Genomic DNA, 23,169 nt, shown 5'->3' with positions numbered 1-23,169 from the left:
TACAAAGTTGGAGGCATCATACTTCCTGATTTCAAACTATAGTACAAAGCTATAATAGTCAAAACAATCTGGCACTGACATAAAAAGAAACACAGACCAATGAACAGAATTGAGAGCCTAGAAATAAACCCTCACATAATATGGTCAACTTTATTTGGCAAGAGAGCCAAAAAAACTTGATGGGGAAAGAATAATCTCTTCAAAAAATAGTGCTAAGAAAACTGGATATCCACATGCAAAAGAATGAAATTGGACATCTGTTTTGCACTTTTCACAAAAATTAACTTGAAATAGATTAAGGACTTAAATGTTAAGACTTAAACCATAAAATTACCGGAAGAAAACGTAGGGAAAAAGCTTCATGATGTAGGTCTTGGCAATGATGTTTTTTTGTTTTTTTTTGTTTTTGATAAGACAAACCAAAAGCACAAGCAACAACAAAAAAATTAGCAAGTGGGACTACATCAAACTAAAAAGCTTCTGTGGAGCAGAACAAAGGCAGCCTATAGAATGGGAGATAATATTTGCAAACCATCGCTCTGATAAAGGATTACTATCCAGAATATATATAAAGAGCTCATACAACTTAATAGCCAAATAACAAACAGTTCAATTTAAAATGGACAGAGGACTTGAATAGACAAAATTTTTCTAAAGACGACCTTTAAATGTCTAAGAAGTACACAGAAAGATGCTCAACATCAGTAGTCATCAGGGAAAAGCAAATCAAAACCACAGTGAGATATCACCATACACCTGTCAGAATGGCTTTATTGAAAGGAGAAGAGATAATGTTGGTGAGGATATGGCGAAAAAGGAACCCCTGTGCACTGCTGGTGGGAATGCAAACTGGCGCAGCTGCTGTGGAAAACAGTATGGAGGTTCCTAAAAAAAATAAAAATAGAACTATCCTACGACCCAGTAATTACGCTTCTGGGTATTCATCCAAAGAAGATGAAATCACTCTCTGGAAGACATTTGCAACCTTCACATTCACTGCAGCATCATTCACCATAGCCAAGACGTGCAAACAACCTAAGGGTACATTGATGGATGAATGGATAAAGAAGATGTGATGTGTATGTATTTGTGTGTGTGTGTGTGTGTGTGTGTGTGTGTGTGTGTGTGTGTGTGTGTTTCAGTAAAGCTGGGAAAAAATTATCAATGGTATTTGCCTTAAAAATTTCATTCCTGGTCTACACACACACACACACACACACACACACACACACACAGAGGAATATTAGTCAGCCATGAAAAATCCCTAAGGCATTACTGCCATTTGTGATGTTGAATGGACCTTGAAGGCATTATTCTAAGTGAAATAAATCAGGCAGAGAAAGACACATAGTGTATGATCTCATGTGTAAGTGGGCTCTAAAAACATCAAACTCATAGAAGCAGAGTAGAGTGGTGATTGCCAGGGGCTGAGGGGTAGGGGAAGAAGAGGAGAGGTTGAACAAAAGATACTACGTTTCAGTTATAAGAATAAGTTCTGGAGATCTAATGTCCAGCATGGTGACTATAGTTAACAGTATTGTTTGTACACGTGAAAGCTGTCGTGACAGTAGTGCTTTAACGACCTCACTGCAGCAATAACAACGGTAGTGACGTGAGATGTGCAGTATTAACTAACCGTATTGTCGTAAACATTATGCAGTATGTACGTATCAGATCATCACATTGTACACCTTAAACTTACACAGTATGTGTGAACTGTATCTCAGTAGAGCTGGGAAAGAATTTTATCAATTGTATTTCCCTTGAAAATTCCATTCCTGGTCTGCATTAGCTACAATGGAAATTTTTGACTTCCAAAATAATGTCCCAATTTTATAAAATGACAAATTTAGGATTTAATAGACGTACAAAATCATCCTTATTAAATGGATTTATAAATCTTCCCAGGGTAGACAGTTAGCATTCAATAATAAATGTTTATTTCCTACCTTCTGTTCATTTTTTACATTTTTCATAAATAAATACTGTTTTTATTATATGATTTAGATATTACCAAATAGTCTTTGGTAGAAATCAGCCAGAACTGATAACAATAAGTAAACTTACAAGCCAGATGCATTTTTGAGTGTGAAACTGATAAACTTAAAACCCAGGTTTTTAAAAAAAAATCAGTTATGTATTGTTGAATTTGTAGTGGTGTTAAGATTGTGACATGGGCGTTTTTCTCTGAGCAGATTGTCTTCTGTGTATTACTTGATGGAGGTGTTAATTTCGTTCTAGCGGCTGAGGAGATACCATCCCACCCATCTCCCTCCTGCCCGCAATCCTTTTAGCTTTTTCCTGTTTTTTTTTTTTTTTCTTTTTGGCTCAAGATTGATTTGTATATGATAGCAGAAGGAAGAGGTTGGCTTTTCATAGGAAAGGATAAGCTTTTTTTAAAATTTTTTCATGTTTATTTTTGAGAGAGAGAGGAGTGAGAGACAGAGCATGGACAGGGGAGGGGCAGGGACAGAGGGAGACAGAATTTGAAGCAGGCTCTAGGCTCTGAGCTGTCAGCCCAGAGCCTGACATGGAGCTCGAATCTACAAACCCTGAGATTATGTCCTTAGCCGAAGTTGGATGCTTAACCTATTAAAGCCACCTAGGCGCCCTGAAAAGGATACGCTTTTTAAGAAATACACAAGGTAATGCTAGACCCTATCTATATGCAGTAGAGCTAATGGAATGACAAGTTACTATAAAAATACTGGTTTGGGGGTGCTGAGCCTGGGTGGCTCAGTCGGTTGAGTGTCCAACTTCAGCTCAGGTCATGACCTCATGGTTTGTGAGTTCGAGCCCCGCGTCGGGCTCTGTGCTGACAGCCCAGAGCCTGGAGCCTGCATCCGATTCTGTGTCTCCTTCTCTCTCTGCCCCTCCCACACTTGTGCTCTGTCTCTCAAAAATAAAAATAAATGTAAAAAAAAAAAATGCTGATTTGGCACTGTGATTTTTTTTTTCTTTTTTGAAATTACTTAAAAAATTTTTTTTTATTCTTATGTTAGATAACGTACAGTGTAATCTTGGCTTCAGGAGTAGAATCCAGTGATTCATCACTTACATATAACACCCAGTGCTCATCCCGACAAGTGTCCTCCTCAATGTGCATCACCCATTTCCCTCCCCCACCCACCCAACACCGTTTTTTGTTGTGTCTGATAATTAACCCTAGCATAGTAACAATTTATTTTGTGTGTATGACACTTAAAATCAGTTCTGCTAAAAACCTGTAGTACTAAAAGCTTACTAAAAAAAAGTATTTGAGGGCACCTGGGTGGCTCAGTCAGTTAAGCATCTGACTCTTGATTTTGTAGTTCGTGGGATCGAGCCCCATGTCGGGCTCTATGCTGTCACTGCGGAGCCTGCTTGGGATTCTCTCTCTCTGCCTCTCTCCTTGCTGGCACTCTCTCTCTCAAAATAAAGAAACATTTAAAAAATATCAAAAAACCCCAAAGTATTTGGGTGTTAACCATTTTTATCAATACCATGCTTGATCTCTTTACTCTTAAAAGACCTTGAATTCACAGGTGTTATTACATTTTTAGAGCCAGTCATATGACTGCCTTATTGTCTAGATATGTTAAGTATTTTCATCAAGAGACACAAAAGCTCATCTGTATTTCTTCCTTTATTAGTTGAAAGGCATTAGTCTAGGATAGAGATTGGAAAAGTTTTTCTTACGGGACCAGATAGTAAATATTTTCAGCTTTCCGGTGCAGCCACCAGAGGTGGCTGAAGGTGGTACGGTAAGTGAGTGGCAGTGAGCGATATGGGGGTACTCCAACAAACCTTCACTTACATACACACGTGGTGGCCTGATTTGGCTTGTGGGCCATGGTTTGTCAGTCACTGGTCTGGGAGTCTAAATGATAAGTTATTTCTATGGGAAATGTCTTTGAATTTGGGTACTTTCCTTACTCAGTAGTTACCCTGAAAATGGATATTAAAAGGCCCTGGGAGAGGTAACCAGTCAGGAATAGTTGGTATTAGATCAAGATCCTGTTTATCCATTTTATCCATTTATTCCGTCAACAAATACTAATTGATCGCACTGGTTGTGTGAGGTGTTCTTTTGAGGATTCACTGGTGCATTAGGAAGACATGGCCTTTGCCTTTAGGGAGCTTACAGGCTGGAGAAGTGAATTCAGTAATTATAGATGTGCAAATTACTGTGAAAGACAAGTGGAAAGTCTTTTGAGAGAAACACCAGGGGGTCCTAATGTAAATTGGGAAGTCAGAAAGTATTTCGGGTTGGACAGCAGTTTTGATGCTGCTTCTGGTCAGTATTCATTCCTACCCTATCGTATATTTTTTACTGTCCATCCTTTTGTTTTCCTTTCTTTTTTTTTTTTTTTGGCAATTCTGAAATTCAGATTATGTTTACTTTCTTTTATATTTTAGCATTAAGTCTCTAATAGTATTTCTTTCTTATAACCAGGTTAAGAAAGGAATCTCATGCCAAATACAAATTTGATTATATTTTTGTGTTTGGATAGGACATTTATGATTTTTTTAATTATATCTGTATTTTTTAGTTTTCCTGAATATTTACTACATAATTCATAAAAAAAAAAAGGGATCAGAAATCCTGAAAAAGAGGGGTATGTGCGTCTCTTACCGTACATATGTATGTGTCTTAGAGTATGGCTGGTACTACGTTCATTACGATGTGGTAGGAGACCGTAGGTACCTAGTAACTTCCTTTTTGGAAGTTTCTTCCTCTAGAATCCTAGAACCGAAGCATATGTGACTCTGGGGAGAGATTTTGCGAATCTTGCTCACCCTTTCACCTGTTACTGAAGAGGAACCGGGGACATTAAGAGAATCACATGGCCAGCGCCAGGCTGAGTGATGTGTCCGAGTCCCCACAGCCAGTGAGGGGCAGAGCTTGTATCACAAGCCTCAGCCTCGACTCACAGTTCAGCTTTTCCCTGGAAGGTTACGGCCTTTCATGTGACTCGGGTTAACGGGTAGTTGTTGGTTGTTGCTTAAGTTTAGTTGTCTTTGTACAGTTTCCATGTGTCATGTATTGGTGTCTGTGAATAAGTGGTGTGTGCTTTGCTCTTTCTTAAAATACATCCTATCGACTCCAACTTTCTTTAAATATAAACTTTTCCATTTAAAATCTAAGACGTCAGTGTTTCCTTGGCAACATAAACTTAAGGCGCATCTTCATGAGATCTCTGTACATCTTTGCTCATTAATTTTGTTAGCACCGTGGGCAGTAATTTTATCCTTTTTGTACTCACGGTGCATTAAAAATGGACTGGAGGGGAGAGAAGATGGAAGGTACATGAGAAGAATAAGATCGGAGAGAAAGACTCAAAAAGTAATTAGGGTTTTACCTTAATATGGTAAGAAAACAAGATGATTTTATGGTCTAATAAAAGATGCCTGCATTTCTGTTGATAAGTTCATTTTTTTCTGAATTTGTGACACTCAAGGCTTGATAATTTTTTGATGGAGTAGTCTTGAAAATGTGAAGTACGTATTTCCATAAGAGATGGTAGAACTTGGAATCCTTTTTAAAAAAACTTCCAGTAAACTGTATTAGTAAGGGTAAGTCTTGAGAGGTTGGGGGGCTCAGCTTTGTTAATGGAGCGATCAGAAGGTGAGGAGAATCAAGACTGCCACCTCCTGGCAGGACCACCGGCTGTGTGGGTGCTCAGGACAGCCACTCCCATCCTCGTAGACATTCTCTCACCTGGGCGAAATTAGCCTGGGAAAAGGCTAATCCATGCATGTGAAATTATGCATATTGTCCTGTGACGTCCTCTACGGAAAGTTTGGAATTTGGGCATCAAAAGATGATAGAAGTGATATTTTGCTTTGGTATGTAACTGAGTCAAGTCTGATGTAGTTTGTTCATTTTTCCAGAAGATGTAGGTTTGAATTCAGTCCAAGCTGCTAACAAAATAGTTTTGTTTTGTTTTGTTTTCTGAGCATCACTTAGGGGTGAGAACGCCAGAAAAGTAATTTATCTAGCTTTCTTTAGTTCAAGTCCCATTTCTTTTTTTAATACTAAGATATGCATGAAATTTAACCATTTTCAAGTGTACAATTTCAGTGACCTTAAGTACATTCACAATGTTGTACACCCATCTCTATCCTCTGTTTCCAGAATGTCTTCTGTCATCTCAAGCGGAATCCCTGTACCCATGAAACAGTAACTCCCTTTCCCACCCCTGTATCTCCATCAACCCTGGAAACCTCTCTTCTACTTTTGTCTCTGTGAATGGGCCTATTCTAGGTACCCCATATAAGTGGAATCATATACCATTTGTCCTTTTGTGTCTGGCTTACTTCACTCAGCACAATGTTGTAGCAGGAGTCAGAATTCCATTATATGTATATACTACTTAAAAATAAAAGCAATCTGTTCACCTGTTGATGTGTATCTGGGTTGTTTCCACCTTTTGGCTATTGTGAGTAGTGCTGCTGTGAGCATTGGTGCACAAGTATCTTTCTGAGTCCCTGCTTTCAATGCTACTGTGTTTTTATCTGGGTGTAGAATTGCTAGGCTGAATGCTAATTCTGTGTTTGATTTTCTTTTTTTTTTTTTTTAATCTGATTGCTTTCTTTTTGTATTTATTTTGCTTTATTATGTAATTTATTTTGAGAGAGAGAGAAAGTGCAGAGAGAGGGAGAGAGAGAATCTCATGAACCAGAGATCATGACCTGAGTCAGACAGTCAACCGAATGCACCCCCCACGCACCCCTGTGTGTCTTTTCAGGAGCCACCAAACTGATGTCCATGGCAGGTGTTCCATTTCACGTTCCCACCAGTCATGCGCAAGGGCACCAGTCTCCCTACATTCTCACTAATTCTTACTGTTCGTGTTTTGTTGTTGTTGTTGATTTGTCTTTCAGTAGCAGGTGTCCCAGTTCCTGACCATTGTGAGATTCTATGAGAACTGTAGGCATTCCTGCCAGATTTTGACCTATTATGTTGAAATTGTTGGCCACTGGGTATGCTGGTTAAGTACTTTATCCTTTTTTTCTTCCTAAAGAAGAATAAGGTCTAAAATTGTATGAAATTTTGTTTCATTAGCTAATTAATCTTTTTTCCAATGAAACTGAGGGCTTGGAATTTGAAGGATCATTTCAAAACTTTGATTTTGATCAAAATTTTGATTACAGGTTTGTCATAAAACTTGAAAGGCTTTTTCAAGTCTAAGAATTAGGCACAGTCTGTTTTTCTTGTTGATAATCTCTGTGTCATAATGCAATACTAATTAGACAGATTTGTTGCAAACCATTGTTTCTACATAATGATGCTAAAAAAAGCTCGTAGTTTTTAGTTTTCATGCAGTCTTTCTGAGTGTCTGATTTTTTATAAGATGGCATCTTTTTTGTCTTTTTTAGTTCAGGCTTTTTTTTTTTTTTTCTCCTACTAAAACACCAAAATGGTGAAGCAAATTAGTGTTCATGGTTAGAAAACATTTAACATTTTCATACACTTAGTATTTAGGCTGTGAATTCACTAACATCTTCCATTGGCAGGCTTGAATTTGGAAACTATTTGCTTGATTAAACAGAATCTAAGTAATAATTCCATTTAACTTCCAATTCATGTGGACACTGGTTACCATTAATGAATCCAGAAGAACTTCCCAGGCTACAATAATGTGATCATAATCCCTCTGGACCAGGGTTTCTCAGCCGTGGCCCTGTTGACGTTTGGGTTGGCTAACTGTTGTGGGAGGGCTCTTCGTCTATTATGGGATATTTCACAGCCTTCCTGTCCTGTACTCAGTAGATGCCAGTAGCATCCACATCCACCCTGTGTTTTGAACAACTAAAAATGTCTCCAGATGTTGTCAAATGTCTCCCAGTGAGAAAGTTGCCCCCGTTGAGAACGCTGCTCTGGGACAGTGTGGGAGAGAATAACAAAAACTACTATTTTGTGAGGATCTGCTCCATGTTAGGCTCTTTGCATACGTTGATGCTTAGAATTATCTGGCAGCATTGGTATTGTTAACTCCTTATGGTAAACCTATGTTCAGAGATACTCTGTGGTTTTCTTATGATCACATATCCCTTTCCTGGACTCAGTTCATTTTAATTTTTTCCTTTATCAGTATGTAATATTACTAGCTAGCCTGGGTCAGAGAGCTGGGAGTCCTCAGCAATACCTTTCCTTCCCTCCCTTTCCACATCAGATCTGTTGCCAGTCCTGCTCTCCCCTCAATCCAGTCAGTCTGCTTCCCTTCAGTCTGCTAGATCTGTGAAAATAGGCTTGTAACCGGTTTGCTGGCATTTCTTTTTATCTTCCTTCATTTCTTTTTTAATTCTCATTGAAACCAGAGTAATTGGTTTTTCTTTTTCTCAAATGTGTCTCTGACCCTTTGGCCCTATGTGAAAATGTTTCCTATGGTATTTGGTTGCTGTCAGATTCTTTAACAGGACCTAACAAGACCTTGACTGGTGTGGTCTCTTAGGTTTCCTGTCTGGTCTCAAATCTTGCTCTGTTTGGCTTTGCCTCCTCTGTGTCAGCCATGCTGACTTTGCTTCGGTTCCTCCTGGGTGCTGTGCTTTCTCCTGACATGGACTCTTTACACGTGCGGTTTTTGTTCTGTCTAGTTGACTTCCTGTTTGTACGTGTCTCACCTTTCTCATTCTTTCAGGGAAGCCTTTTTTACCTCTGTGATTGTGTCATCCCCTCTGTTAGGGCCTCAGATTGCCATCACAACTGTAACTCGACTTTTTTTATTGAACATCCCTGTAGTTAATGCCTGTCTTTCTCATATCATTCCATGTTATTGGAATCATGTCTGCTTCTGCTCCCCATTGTGTCTTCACTATCTGTTCTACATTTTAGTACACGATAGCGCCTGATAAATATTTATTGTGTAGAATAACATATCTTGAGGCTTGCTTGAAATTGAGTGTAGAAGTCTCATTTTTACCACTATACTACATTGCATAGAAAATTCATATATTTTCTGTTGTTTTCATCAATGACTATTGTTTTGATTTTGCAACAATATTATGTTAAAAACAAGCGCGTCTCTTATAATTGTTGTCCTTTTTATCATCAACCTTCTCCACTTTGTTCCAGTACAGACCACATTTGAAAAAATTTCATAGTGGGCCTAACATTGATCTGCAGAGAACTGTCGCTTAGGTTTTATCAGAGGAGACGTGTGGTCACTCAAATAGTCAGATCCTGAGACAGGTTTCCTGGAATGTGTGGGTAATTTGTAGTGTGCAGGATCCAGAATTAAAATATAAGTTTTTAAATTTCAGAAATAGTGATTTTTTTTTGGAAGTTCAGATGCTTAAAAAAATAGCATGATGAGAATATATTAACTATTAAGTTGGCTGAATAAAATTAGCAGGGTTTTAATGGCACCTTCAAAAAAACATTTGTTTGTAATTTGAATATCAAATACTTAGAATTACACATAAGCCACTGCTACAGTGGAGAGTAATCTTGACTTCTGCCTGTAATTCCTACCATTGTTCTTCTTGCAACAAAGACTTTAGGGAGGGATCAGGAAGTTTTTACTTCCTGGCATAGTGTGCATGACCTAAGAAAGCTGTAGATGGAAACACTGGAAAAGTAAACTTATAATTAGGCAATATCGATATTGTAAAATAAATAAACAAACAAACAAACAAACCTTGTTGAATAGTCTTCTGAAAGGTGTTTTACAGACCAAAATGAAACAGAGCACCGTTCCTGTGCTTCTCAGTAGTTTAATAATAAATTACCTGTATAGCAAAAGAAGAATGGCAAGGAGTAACTAAAATGTTCCCTGATCTTTTAGAGATTTTAGACATGGAAATAGTCTAATGAAAAATGTTGCCAGTTTTCTGTCAAAGCTAACATTAAAGTTTATTTACTTGGATAGTAAATAAAAGGATGTGGAATTAAAAACTGTCCTGGATTTTGGTCACTGATAGGTCAAATCTCTAGTGCTTCTTATGGCATCAGTAATATTCACACTTTAATTTTCAGTGTTTAAGATGAGGTTTTCTTAATTATGTGATTCAGCGTGATTTCTTCTCTTTCCTGATGGCATGATAACTTGTGTGTATGTGTATTTTCTTCCTTGAAGAAAACAATCGCTTATGAAAGAATGACTCATTTTTGTCTCACAAAAGCTTTTATCTCTAATAAGTTAGTTTTAATCCTCAGATGTTTCGTGAGGGGCAAAGATGAGTCAGAAAACAACATAAGGAATTAAATCATCTGGGAGTGAATGATTTGTTATTTTATTTCATAAGATTTTAATATGGTTTTAATGGAATTCTGTTGGGTTTTCTTGTCCTGTTTTTTTTTTTTTAACAGGTTTTGTTAGATAAATTATGATCTATTCAGCATATCTATTTAGCTGCTGACTTTCTAGTGTCGGAGAGAGCAATTTTTAGAAATAGAGTTTGTCAGCTGAGTTGCTATAGCGGGATGTATTTCATTTGAGATTTTTCTCTCAACTGAAACTTAAACTTAATGGTTATGTAATCATCAGGAGGCAGTGTATCAAGAGTGTTAACTCTATTGTGTATGTACTTAGGTGGTGGTTATGTGAATAACTGAAACATGAGTATATTTCTCATCATTGCATAAAGCTAATACTTGAAATTAGTGTTCTTTTCAATAAGCTAGGTGATAGTAATATTGGTTCTTTATGAACTCTGAGGGTTTTAATTGTCAAAGAGGTAGATAATATGGTCTTTCACATAGTTCGAAAGGATCGGGTGAAGGCCAAAACCACAGTTCATTTATTTCGTCTTAATACGTCATTTGTTTTGTCTTTGCCAATGGGCTTTAGTTTCACTGTGAAAAACACTTCCTTGTTAGTCTTGGTTTTGAGTGATCTGAAATTAATTTTGAAAATGTATGGAATCAGGTTCCTTATTTTCTTCTTGTAACAAATTATTGTGACTATTTTAGCATCATAATAATGCCTTGTTTGAATGGCAATTAGTGGTAGAAGAAACAGGATTCAGAAAGTTTCTTCTAGCCAGGATGTCATTGTGTACCAGAATATAAAACAAACCTATGAATCCCTTTTTCTATGATTTGTCATGGTTTTAAAAGTCATTTTGTGTATCATCTCTTGATGCTAATCACGTTTATAGATCGTAAGCTAGCTTTTTAATGTTTACTCTAAATTTAACAGCTATTTATTGATTCCCTACAGGTTTCCCTCGAGCCCTACTTTTTTATATTACAAATAATGCTAATGTACTTGGTTATACAGTTTTAGACCAGAAGTATAATAATAAAAGCAAACTGGAAGTGAGGAAACAGACAACGACAAGGAAAAAAAATGCTTATAGCAGTGAGAATTGACAGCTGGCTTAGTATAGAGAGCAAAGAATGAGATGGAAGAATGGGGAGAAAGAATAAAAAATCATGGACCTCTTTGTCGATGTAACTACCATAGAAGCTACCAGCCCTCGAGAGGGTCATTTCTCAGTTATGATACATTATATTACTTATCCCAGTAATTATTCTATATTATCAGGAAAAGATTAAATTAAGTTCCATGTATTACGTTTTATTTGTTTTCCATAATAACATTCTTTTTTTTAAATATGAAATTCATTGTCAATGTATATTATGTTTTATATGGAAGGAAAGTTGATAATACTATTTGGGAAATTTCCTTTCAAAATGACTGCAATGAGAAATGTTTTTTATACTTAAATGGAAAACCCTTACCTACTTGGAAATTTCCTGTTCAGAAACGCTGACTCTAGCAGTTTATAATAATGGTTGTATTCTAAACATCAGTCATAATATGATTATCACTCACATTATTGTCAACTACCAGTCACTCTCTAATAAAACCCTGACTTTTTTCTTTTCCTCCCTTGACAACTCATTCAGGAGGCTTAGCTTCCTGAGGGAAGGTGATCAGTATTTGAAAGGAATGATTAAAATAGAAGAAGCTGTGACATGCTTAAAACACACTTTCTAGTTTGGAAGAGTTGTTGGCGAGGGGAAGAAAGACTAATGGTGCGGGAGAAGAGGAAGTCCTGAGTGCCATCTGTAAGCTCCCTGCAGGGTGCGTCATACCCAGAGAATATGAAGTGGGGTCGGGGCCCAGCGAGTGGACGACGGGGCTGTTCCCACAGAGGCACAGGTGCCCTCCAGTGCGGCAGGGGGGAAGGAGGAGGAGCCAGCGTTTCCTGGGGGTCAGTAGGTCCACTAGTGGGAAGATGAGGAAGTTCTTGTCTGACTTTTCTTTGAGGTCTTCTACCGAGAGTGAGAGGAAGATTCGTGGAGCATCCAGGGCTCGATGGTGATCGAGCCACTGTGCACAATGGGAGGTTTTCAGAATGGTGTTGAAGAGCCAGTTCCGCTTGTGAGTTTATAGTGAAACCGATTGCAAAATTTAATGACTTTTCTATAACACAGCAACCAGGGCATACGACCAGAGCAGGAAGGTGGTTGATCACATTCAGATTAGACCAGACTAAAATAATACTATTGGATTTAGTCATTAGAGATAATGGACTGGAGCTGAAAAGGAGTGGTTTTATTTTATTATTAATTTTCAATCACATATTATGCAGTTGACATTTGAAATATCTGAATTCTGTATACTGTTATATACCTATTTTTGCACAGTGGTTAATGATATTTAAAAAATAATATTATTCTTGGAACATTCTTGAAAAAATGTACAAGCAGAGCCTCTGAACAAAAGCAGCTTGTTACTGCTATTTATAGAAGGTTAAATCTGTACCAGTCACTTTTCAGTCAGAGAAACAGAACTAATAAAAGACAGAGACACAGGCTTCTTACAGGGATTTGAACTTGTACAGTTGTGGGAGCTAGGTAAGCAGTCCACTTCAGGCTCTTGTGTTTGTGTCTTTGTGTCTTTGAGGCCAGAGGCAGGCACTTGGGAAGGAAAAAGGAATGTAAAGAGACTGAGACCAAGAATAAGCTGGAACCCATAAGCATGAGCCAGGGCTCTCAAGGGTGGGCAGGAAACACACGTCCGTTCTTGTTGCCTCTGGCCTTGGTAGTGTGGATACCCTGTAGACTAGGCCAGGAGCTACATACACACATCTGGCTCAGAGCTCAGAGAAGCTGAAGGGAAGGGAGGCAATGGGGGAGCAGGTGCAGACCCAGCGGCTGCCCCATACAGGAGGCGAACCAGCAGACAAGTTGACAGTGTATACTGGACAATGGCTGGACTTCATCTCTGTTTTCCACGTCTCCGGTGAGAATTTCTCCCATTGCCCACCTTGACCAGAAACACACAGGAAAGGGAATTCTGGAAAATGTCTCTCAGAGTAGTCAAATTGACAGTAACCACAACCCATGGCTTTTTACTTCGGCATGTCTCCTTAAGCTGTATTTAATCTCCAAACAAAGAAAGTTAACAAAATCGTGCTTCTGTCTAACATGATACAACTGTCCCACATACAACCAAAAATATGCTAACTCTTTCCCCACAATAGAACACAAAGCTACTTCTGGATTTTTAAAACTAAAAAAAAAAAAAAAATTTTTTTTAAGTTTTTGTTTATTTTTGAGACAGTGTAAGTGGGGGAGGGGCAGAGAGAGAGGGAGACACAGAATCCAAAGCAGGCTCCAGGCTCTGAGCTGACAGCTCAGAGCCCGACACAGGGCTTGAACTCACAAACTGTGAGATCATGACCTGAGCCAAAGTCGGACGCCTAACCGACTGAGCCACCCAGGCACCCCTGGATTTTTAAAAATTTTTACATGTTTAAATTTTTAAAAATGTTTTTAGAGAGAGACAGAGCATGACAGAGAGAGAGGAAGAGAGAATCTTAAGCAGGCTCCATGCTCAGTGTGGAGCCCAGCATTGGGCTGGATCCCACAACCCTGGGATCATGACCTGAGCTGAAATCAAGAGTTGGATACCCAACTGACCGACCCACCCAGGCGCCCCACAAAGCTACTTTTAATATACTTATGTTAGATGGTAAAGAGATGAGAGAGGGAAGAGAAGAAAACATTTGGTTAATATTTAAATGTAGATTCACACATATTCGTATCAAAGTAGTGAAGAGATACTGTAATTATTATAGTATTAACTTTTGAAGCTGGTTATGTGGTTTTAGCTAGTGTGTATAACCACGTTCCTCCACTACCCGTTCCATATTCCTTTTGCCCTCAAGGTTCCTTGCCTGGCGGGGTGGACCCAAGTCTTCATTCTGAAGGTCTGAGCCATTTACTAGTGGCCTTAATTTGAGTCGTAGTTTATCTGTGACTTGAATCACAGGCCATGAGAATACTAAGAGGTGCCCTAAAAGATCTCCTACATTCAAGATACACGTCGCCTTGCCTCTGTGAGGTAGTGCCCGACCCATTTCGCCCTTGGTCAGGATCAGTCACTCCAGGCAGGATGGTAACTGCCTTCGTTGCCTTCTGGTTTAGTGGAATGAGGGGTCAGAGCAGCCCCGTGGCAGTGTCACCTTCAGGTGCAGTGAGTCACTGTTGTGTCCCTTGGTAGAAGTGTTCCTCCCTTTGGAACTGACACCTGTATACCAGTAGGGCCTTACGTTGGAGGCATGGGAGCATACGTTTTGCTGGTGTATCATAAGGGGTAATGATAAGATGGGTCACTCCTGTTTTTTCCCCTAGTTCCCCAGACCTGTGAATCCTGGCAGTGAGAGAGATCCCATCATTGTTTGGATGTTGATTTAGAGCACATACTGCATTCTGGAGGACGTTGCCCTAGCCCCCTAGGGGCCATCTAGCCAGCATTTCTCGTTAAACCTTGAAAAGGCCAGTTTACTGTTCAGTCAGCTAGCTACCTCGGCATGATGGGAATGTGGTGATCATCATTGCATAATGAATGCAGTGGGCGTGGACCCATTGCCACAGTGCATTTGCTAGGAGATTAGTTACTTGGTCACAGGAATGTGTGTGATACCATGGTGACATGAGTCCAGAGATAGTATATTTGGCAAAAGTATTGCATGTAAATCCATGCATATCCAGAGTAAGCGTCTCTTCCAGCAAGTACAGGGTCCTTCCCCTTCCATGACAGAAGCAGTCCAGTGTGCCCAACCTGTCATCAGGTAACTGGTGCCGATCAGGGGCACAGTGTGATCTCTCTTGTTCATGGATTGGGTCTTCAAGCAGTGGCTGTAGCCAGATCAGCTCTGATAAGTGGAAGGTCATGTTGCTGAGCCCACTCCCAACTTCCGTCCCAGCCTGGTCACCCCATTCATAACCTTATTTGGACAAAGGTCGGAGTGGCTAGTGACATAAATGTTTTCACAAAGGCTGGAAATGGCTTTGTACTCTGTATCAGTTTGGAGAGAGATCTGTCCACGTATTTCTTCCCCAGACCTTGTTACTAGTTCTCTGATTGTGTTACGTCCAGGTCCCTGAGCATCCAACCAGACCATCAGCCCTAGTTGACAGATTAGTTCAGACTTGTGGCTCTGCCCATCCCTCCTTCCAGGCTGCACGAACCAGATGCTCAGAGTTCTTCTCACTGAGAGGACTTCCTTGCCCCACTGTCCCCACTGCCCTCAGGGCCGTCTCGGTGTAGAGCTGCCGTGCTGCCACTGTCCACTGTTGGGTGGTGTCTGTGTCTTGTGCAGAACCATATGTTTACTTGAAAAGTGTTCATTTATAACCTATATTTAGGGGCACCTTGGTGGCTCAGTTGGTTAAGCATCTGACTTTGGCTCAGGTCGTGATCTCACGGCTTGTAGGTTCGAGCCCCACTTCAGGCTCTGTGCTGACAGCTCAGAGCCTGGAACCTGCTTCGGATTCTATGTCTCCCTCTCTCGCTGCCCCTCCCTCACTCACACTGTCTCTCTCTCTCTCTCAAAAATAAGTAAACATTAAAAAAATTTATGATCTGCATTTAAATTTTTGTAATTTTTTTTTTTTTTTTTTGAGATCCAGAATCTGACCAGTGTTTGTACATTGCATTTGGTTATTATGTCTCCACGGTGTTAGACTCCCCAAGACACCAGCTGCAAGTTCTGGGATCTCCAGGGCTACCCTTCGGTTTGATATTTCACTGCAGGGAGTCACGGAATTCACTAAAAGCTGTTACACTTGCTGAAAGAATACAGATATAAACTCAGTCAAGGGAAGAGGTGTATGGAGCTGCTCTAGGAGGTTCCAAGCCTGAAGCTTCCATTTGTCCCGTCCCAGTGAGTTGTGGACAGTGCGAACTTATCCCAACAATGATGTGTGAAATGTGGCCAGAGTATTATCAACTAGGGAAGTGCACCCAAGTGTTAGCATGCAGGGTTTTTATTGGGGTTTGATCATGTAGACATGGTTTGTTGCTTGTGAGGATGACCTTAGTTTCCAGCCACTCCTGAGGTAGAGTTGATGATGTGTGGCCCAAAGCCCCCAACATAAATCACACTGTTAGTGTAGACTGTCTGGTGTGACTTCTAAAGCCCCCAGGTAAACAAAGCCGCTCTTACCAGAAGGGACATTCCAGGAGTTTAAAGATAACCTTCCAGGGGCACAGACAAAGGCCAGACCTCTCTTTGGTTAAGGTGACTTTTTTATTTAAAAGCTTTATTGAGGGGCGCCTGGGTGGCGCAGTCGGTTAAGCGTCTGACTTCAGCCAGGTCACGATCTCGCGGTCCGTGAGTTCGAGCCCCGCGTCGGGCTCTGGGCTGATGGCTCAGAGCCTGGAGCCTGTTTCCGATTCTGTGTCTCCCTCTCTGTCTCTGCCCCTCCCCCGTTCATGCTCTGTCTCTCTCTGTCCCAAAAATAAATAAACGTTGAAAAAAAAAATTAAAAAAAAATAAAAGCTTTATTGAGATATGATTCATATACCGTATAATTCACCCATTTAAACTGTACAATTCAGTGGTTTTTAGCATATTTACAGACATTTAGTCCCTTGAGACTGTCAGTTTTAGGACATTTCTATCACCTCAAGAAGGAATCGTGTAACTTTTAGCTGTCACCCCCTAACCCTTTCGGCCCCCCTTGCATCCCCACCCTCAAGGGCCACAGATCTGTTTTCTGTGTCTGTAAATTTCCTCTCTCTGGATATTTCATGTTGATAGTGATTTTGTGACTGGCTTCTTTCACTTAGCATGATGTTTTTACAATTCACGTTGTAGCAGGTGTCAGTACTTAATTTCTTTTTTGTAGCCTAATAATACTCTGTCATACAGATTTTACACGTTGTTGATCTCTTCATCAGTTGATGGGTATTCACATTGTGTCCATCTTTTGGCTGTTATGAATAATGCTGCTGTAGAGATTCATGTTCCAGATTCATTCCTCCTGGAAGTGGAATTACTGGGCTGTGTGGTAATCCATATGTTTAGTTGCATATTTATTAGTTTGTATTTAATTGTTTGAGGAACTACCAGAATGTTTTCCAAAGAAACTATACTGTTTCACATTCCCACCAACACTGCATGAGGGTTCTAGTGTCTCCACATTCTTGACAACACTTGTTATTATCTGACTCTGTTTTAAAAAATTTTTCTTAATGTTTATTTTGAGAGAGAGAGAGAGAGAGAGAGAGAGAGAGAGAGAGAGAGAGAGAATGAATGGGGGAGGGGCAGAGAGAGAGGGAGATACAGAATCCCAAGCAGTCTCCAGGTTTTGAGCTGTCAGCACGGGGCCCAAAGTCACGAATATTCAGATTAGGACCTGAGCCCAAGTCGGACGCTTAACCAAATGAGCCACCCAGGCTCCCCTCTGACTCTGATTCTAGCCATCCTAGTGAGCCTCAAGTGGTAACTTCATTGTCGGTTTGCTTTTTGCATTTCCCTGTGCTAATTGGGCATTTGGGTAGCTTCCTTGGAGAAATGTCTGCTCAGAACCTTTACCTAGTTTTAAATTGGGTTGCTTGTTTTTTTTGTTTTGTTTTTTGTTGTTGTTGAGCTCTAGGAGTTATTTATATATTTTGGATATATGATTTGTAAAGACTTCCATTCTGTGGGCGGCCTTTCCTTCTGTTGACAGTGTCCTTGGTACACAAAAGTTTTTCGTTTTGATGAAGTCCATCCTATCTATTTTTTCTTTGTTTCTGTGACTTGTCATCATAACTGAGAAATCATTACCAAATTTAATGTTAGGAAGCTTTTCCTCTATGATTTCTTCCAAGAGTTTAAAAATTCTAATTCTTAGGTTTAGGTCTATGATCTGTTTTCAGTTCATTTTTATATATGGTGTAAATTAAAGGTCCACATTTTCTTTTTTTTCTTTTTTTTTTTTTTTTTTTTTTTGGCATGTAAACATCCAGTTTTCCCAACACCATTTGTTTAAGAGACTGTCATTTCCCTGTTCAATGATCTTGGCATCCTTGTTGTGAGTATTTTCAGCATACTTGAGAGGGCTTATTTCTGATCTGTCTGTTCTATTCTGTTAGTCTGTTTGTCCATCTTTATGATAATATTACATTGTTTTGGTTACTGTAGCTTTGCAGCAAATTTTAAAATCAGGAAGTATGAGGGACACCTGGGTGGCTCAGTTGGTTGAGCATCCGACCTCAGCTCAGGTCATGATCTCGCAGTTCATGAGTTGGAGCCCCGCATTGGGCTCTGTGCTGACAGCTCAGAGCCTGGAGCTTGCTTTGGATTCTGTGTCCCTCTCTCTCTGCCCTTCTCCAGCTCATGCTCTATTCTCTCTGTCTCTCAAAAATGAATAAATGTTAATTTTTTTTTTTTAATCAGGAAGTGTGAGACCTCTACCTTTGTTCATTTTCAAGATTATTTTGTCTGTTTGTAGTCCCTTGAGACCCATCGTATGTGAATTTTAAGCTAGATTTTTCTCTTCCTGCAAAAAACATTATTGAGATTTTGATAAGCATTGTGTTGAATCTCTAAATCACTTGGGTAATCTTCCCCCTCCTTTCTTTTATCTTATGTTTTTTAATGTTGTAACTTTTACCACATTTTTCTCATTTATTTGGAAGAGGTTCTCAGAGTTGTAAAATTTATGATGTATGAACTTGAGCTCGAATCATCCCATCCGCTTTCTTTAGGACTTTTTAAATGATGAAGAGTTTTATTTTCATACCTTCTTTTCTTTCTTCACCTCCTTTCTTCTGACAAGGTTTTTGCTTTTTTTCCTTCTTAGACTCAATTCTCCACTCTGTGTTAACATTCTGTCCATTAAAACATTTTTTTGTTGTCAAATAGGAAGATGGTGGGCTGAAGATCACAGGAGATGTGTACATGATTAATAAGTTGAAAACATTTTGGATCAAATCCCACAGAGAAGATAATGGGAAAAATTCAAATAATTAGAGGCTGTAGGAGGAGAGGATTGTAGCTGTGTTGAAGCATCAGTTTTGTATTGTGTTAAAAAATTATGCAGATTTAACAGACAAGACTGTCCTCTATTTAATTCAATACTATGAATCAATCAGAGAAGTTTGGCCACGTCCACGAAACATAGATTTAAAGTATAGAAGCACTATCTTCTGTATACAAAAGATTTGATTTGAATTGAATAAATTCCCTGATCACTCATGAACTGGTTTTTAATAACAGTGTTTTTATAACAGTGTACATGTGAAGGGACAGTTGCATGTGGAGGTATGTATTCTGCTTCATTAATATACTTTAGAAAAGATCGATACCTGTTAGATGTCTGTGTTGTCTCTGATAAGTACCTTAAGTCATTTGGGTGTATTTATTCTAGATGACATTTAAGATTTCTTCGAATTCTCTGTTCTGCTTCATAGACTATATTTAAAATACACCCTTTCTGTCTTTTAAAGGTGGATTTCTTTTCTTTTTTTTTTAAATGTTTTATTTATTTTTGAGACAGAGACAGAGCTTGAGCAGGGGAGGGGCAGAGAGAGAGAGGGAGACACAGAACCCGAAGCAGGCTCCAGGCTCTGAACTGTCAGCACAGATCCCAACACGGGGCTCGAACTCATAAACTGCGAGATCATGACCTGAGCTGAAGTCAGACGCTTAACTGACTGAGCCACCCAGGTGCCCCTAAAGGTGGATTTCTTAAGTGAGAGGGGCTCCCTGAATGTCATACACTCTTCGTTTTTATAGTCAGATAGGCCTACATTGGATTCCTGCTCCTGTCTCTTAATAGCTGTGTGATTTTGATTATTTAGTCTCTCCTAAGCTTTTTTTTTTTTTTTTAATGTTTATTTATTTTTGAGAGAGAGAGCACAAATGGGGGAGCGGCAGAGAGAGAAGGGGACAAAGGACCCAAAACTGGCTCCGTGCTGACAGCAGCGAGCCCAGTATGGGGCTCAAACTCATGAAGCATGAGACCATGACCTGAGCCCAAGCCGGATGCTCCACCGACTGAGCCACGCAGGCACCTTAAGCTTTGTATTGTAATCTAACAAGTGACAGTGACAATTCATTCCTATGTTGTAGGGATATTTGGATGAGAGAGTACTTAAGGTCTCTATTAGTACCTAGCACATAGTTGGTCACTATTATGAAAATGTTATGTGTTACGGTTGAGATAAAGGTCTGAAGTTAAAATAATAATTTGTAAGTCAGGGCAGTTCACATAAATAGACAAAGTTGACACAATAGAGAGGTATAAACAAGGATCAATAATGGAGAAAAAGTAGAAGATAAAAAATAAATTCTAGTATAGAAAAGGAAACTATTGTGCTCAGACAGATACCTTATTACTAATAATTAGTACCTGGTTTCTGATTTTTACCTAGTTCTATCAATAATGACATCTTAGAAATCTTCTTCTGTTTACATTCTGTTCTCTTTTCTATTCTTTTTTTAAATTTCTTAAGGTGGATGTTGACATCATTAATTCGCATGAGGCCTTTCTTCTTTTTTCTTTCTTTTTTTTGTCTTCCGATATAGGTGTTTGGTGCTGTAATTATCACTTTAAATACTGCTTTAGCACCATCCCACAAATTCTCATTTTTTTTAATGGCAGTTCAAAATACTTTCTGATTTTTCCTTCCTTCCTTCCTTCCTTCCTTCCTTCCTTCCTTCCATACATGTGTTATTTGGACCTGGGCTATTTAATTTCCAAGTACTTGGCAATTTTCCAAATGTATTTCTGCTGGGATTTCTAATTTAATTCCATTGTGTTCAGGGCACATACTGTACGTTTCCTGAATCCTTTTAAATTTATTAGGAATTGTGCTATAACTAAGAATGCCCTCTATCTTGGTAAATGTTCTTTGTGCACTTGAGAAGAATGTTTATTTTGCGGATGTTAGATAGAATTTCTGTCGATGTCAGTTAGGTCAGAGTTTTGGATAGTTTGTTCAAGTCTTGTGTGCCTGTTGATTTTCTCCTTGTTCCATCAGTTATTGGGAGAATGTGTTTAATTCTCTGACTACAGTTGTGGACGCATAGTTTTCTGCAGTTCTGTCAAGTTTTGGCTTCATGTATTTTGAAACTCTGTAATTAGGTGCATAAATTTTGCTATTGTTATGTCTTCTTGATGGTATGACCCCCTTATCCTTATGAAATGATCTTTTGTGTCCTTCATTTCTTTGCTTTGAATTCTACTTTCTCTGACATAAATGCAGCCATTCTAGCTGTCTTCAAATCTTTTTAACTGTCTGATAAGATCCAAGCATCCTGCTATTGCTTTGTATTTGATGATGAAAAAGAAAAAGAGTTCACTTTGGGTACTTAGTAGACTAAATAGAACTTTGAACTTAGCCTAATGAGAGAAAAACAGAAGTTAGTGAGCAATTATGATACAGTGTGGTCATGAAACTGATAGGAGTGCAGTACTAGAGGGTCTTGGGAGATCCGGGGATGTTCTTTTGTGGAGGTGACAGCTAAATCTAAGCCTCAGGTTGGAAAATGAGTAGCAAATGGCTAAACTGAAGGCAGAAATTGGTCAGAGAGCAGTATGTGCAAAGCCTGAAGGTAACAGTACTTTTGGGTTGAAAACAGGAAGACCAGAGCATAAAGTTCAAGTAAGGGTGTGATTGGATGTGACTGGAAAGGTCATCAATGCCAGATTATGAAGAAAATTGTAATAATAATGGGGGCCCACATTTGTGAGTCCTTATTGTGTGTCAGGCATGCGTTGAGAGGATTAAGCAAGATAGCCCTGTTCGGTAGATAGTATTGTTACAACCATTGTGAAATGAGGAAATAAAGCGTGCGGAGAGCACAGAGAGATTAAGTAACTTGCCCAAGGCTCTACCTACAGGAGACAGAACTTTGCCAGGGTCATTCTATCTATGTCTATGATGTAGTAGGCAAACTAGAGTTTGAACTTGATCCTGTTCACAATGTGGAGTTCTCTGAGGATTTTAAGCAGGGACATAAATAAAATAAGTAAGTAAAATTTGTGTTTTAAAAGCATCCCCCTGGCTACAGTTTATGTTGGGGGAGATGGGGAGAAGCTGCCTGGAGAGAACAGTTGAAAAATGTTTATGTTCTCTGTGGAGCGTATGCTAATTTTAAAATGAAAGTAGTTCTTAACCCCTCTGTGGTTCAGTTTCCTGATCTGGTAAATGGAAATGATGATGGTCTCATTCTCACAGGAGCATAAAACAAATTGCATAAAATTGTACATGGTAAATACTCAGTCAACTTCAGCTGTGATGATGATGATGATGATTGATTGATTGACTTGAAAATCAAGCTTAAATGTTTAATCACGTTTTTCTTCTTCTTTTTTTAAATTTAAAAGTTGTACCATGGAACTTACAGATATGTCTTTGGTAGCTGCAATACAATAAAACGTTAACCACCTCCCTTCTCCCCACTACTGTTATTTTGGTTTTTCAGTTTATGGGAAGAACAGATGGAGACTATTATACCCTAGATGACATGTTTGTCTCCAAAGCAGCTGAGAGAGAACGTTTCGGTGCAGAGGAAGAGAACCAGAGGAAAAAAGCCATTGCCGAGCATCAGAGTCTCGCTGCCCGAATGGAAAAATGTCCCTACTGTTTTGACAGCTCTCAGTTTCCCAAGCACCTTATTGTTGCAATAGGTGTTAAGGTAAGAAATACCACACTCATGGCCCTGAGGAAGTGACGTAGTGCTGTGTCCAGATTTGCCTCTTTCTTCAGACCCTTACAGGATTCTAACATGTCTGGTCTTCTCTTACTCTGTGTTGCAAATAGTTTTCTTTTCTGACTTCCTGTGATTCTTAGACTCTTCCCTAGAGCAGCATAAAAATTTAGGTGACTTGAAGCTCACATTTTGTATGATTCTCCTCTTTAGAGGAACAGCACTGGGCCTGAACTTGGGAGCCCAACCGCCTGAACCCAGGTTCTGGCCCTGGCATTGGCCAGCCGTGGGACCTCA

The 23,169-nt window shown here is 39.3% G+C and overlaps 1 protein-coding gene across 1 annotated transcript in view; it reads left to right on the top strand.

Annotated features, from left to right (window-relative positions):
- Positions 1-23,169, top strand: part of CWF19L2 (CWF19 like cell cycle control factor 2) — a 150,368-nt gene that overhangs the window by 104,233 nt on the left and 22,966 nt on the right. Inside the window, exon 13 of the mRNA XM_047878862.1 lies at positions 22,648-22,860. Coding sequence (XP_047734818.1) covers positions 22,648-22,860 — 213 coding nt within the window. The remainder of the gene's footprint in view (positions 1-22,647; positions 22,861-23,169) is intronic.

The sequence above is a fragment of the Prionailurus viverrinus genome, chromosome D1, assembly GCF_022837055.1.
Source record: "Prionailurus viverrinus isolate Anna chromosome D1, UM_Priviv_1.0, whole genome shotgun sequence".
Lineage (NCBI taxonomy): Eukaryota > Metazoa > Chordata > Mammalia > Carnivora > Felidae > Prionailurus > Prionailurus viverrinus.
Note: the sequence above shows the minus strand (reverse complement) of the source record. Positions and strands in the feature narration are given on the sequence as shown.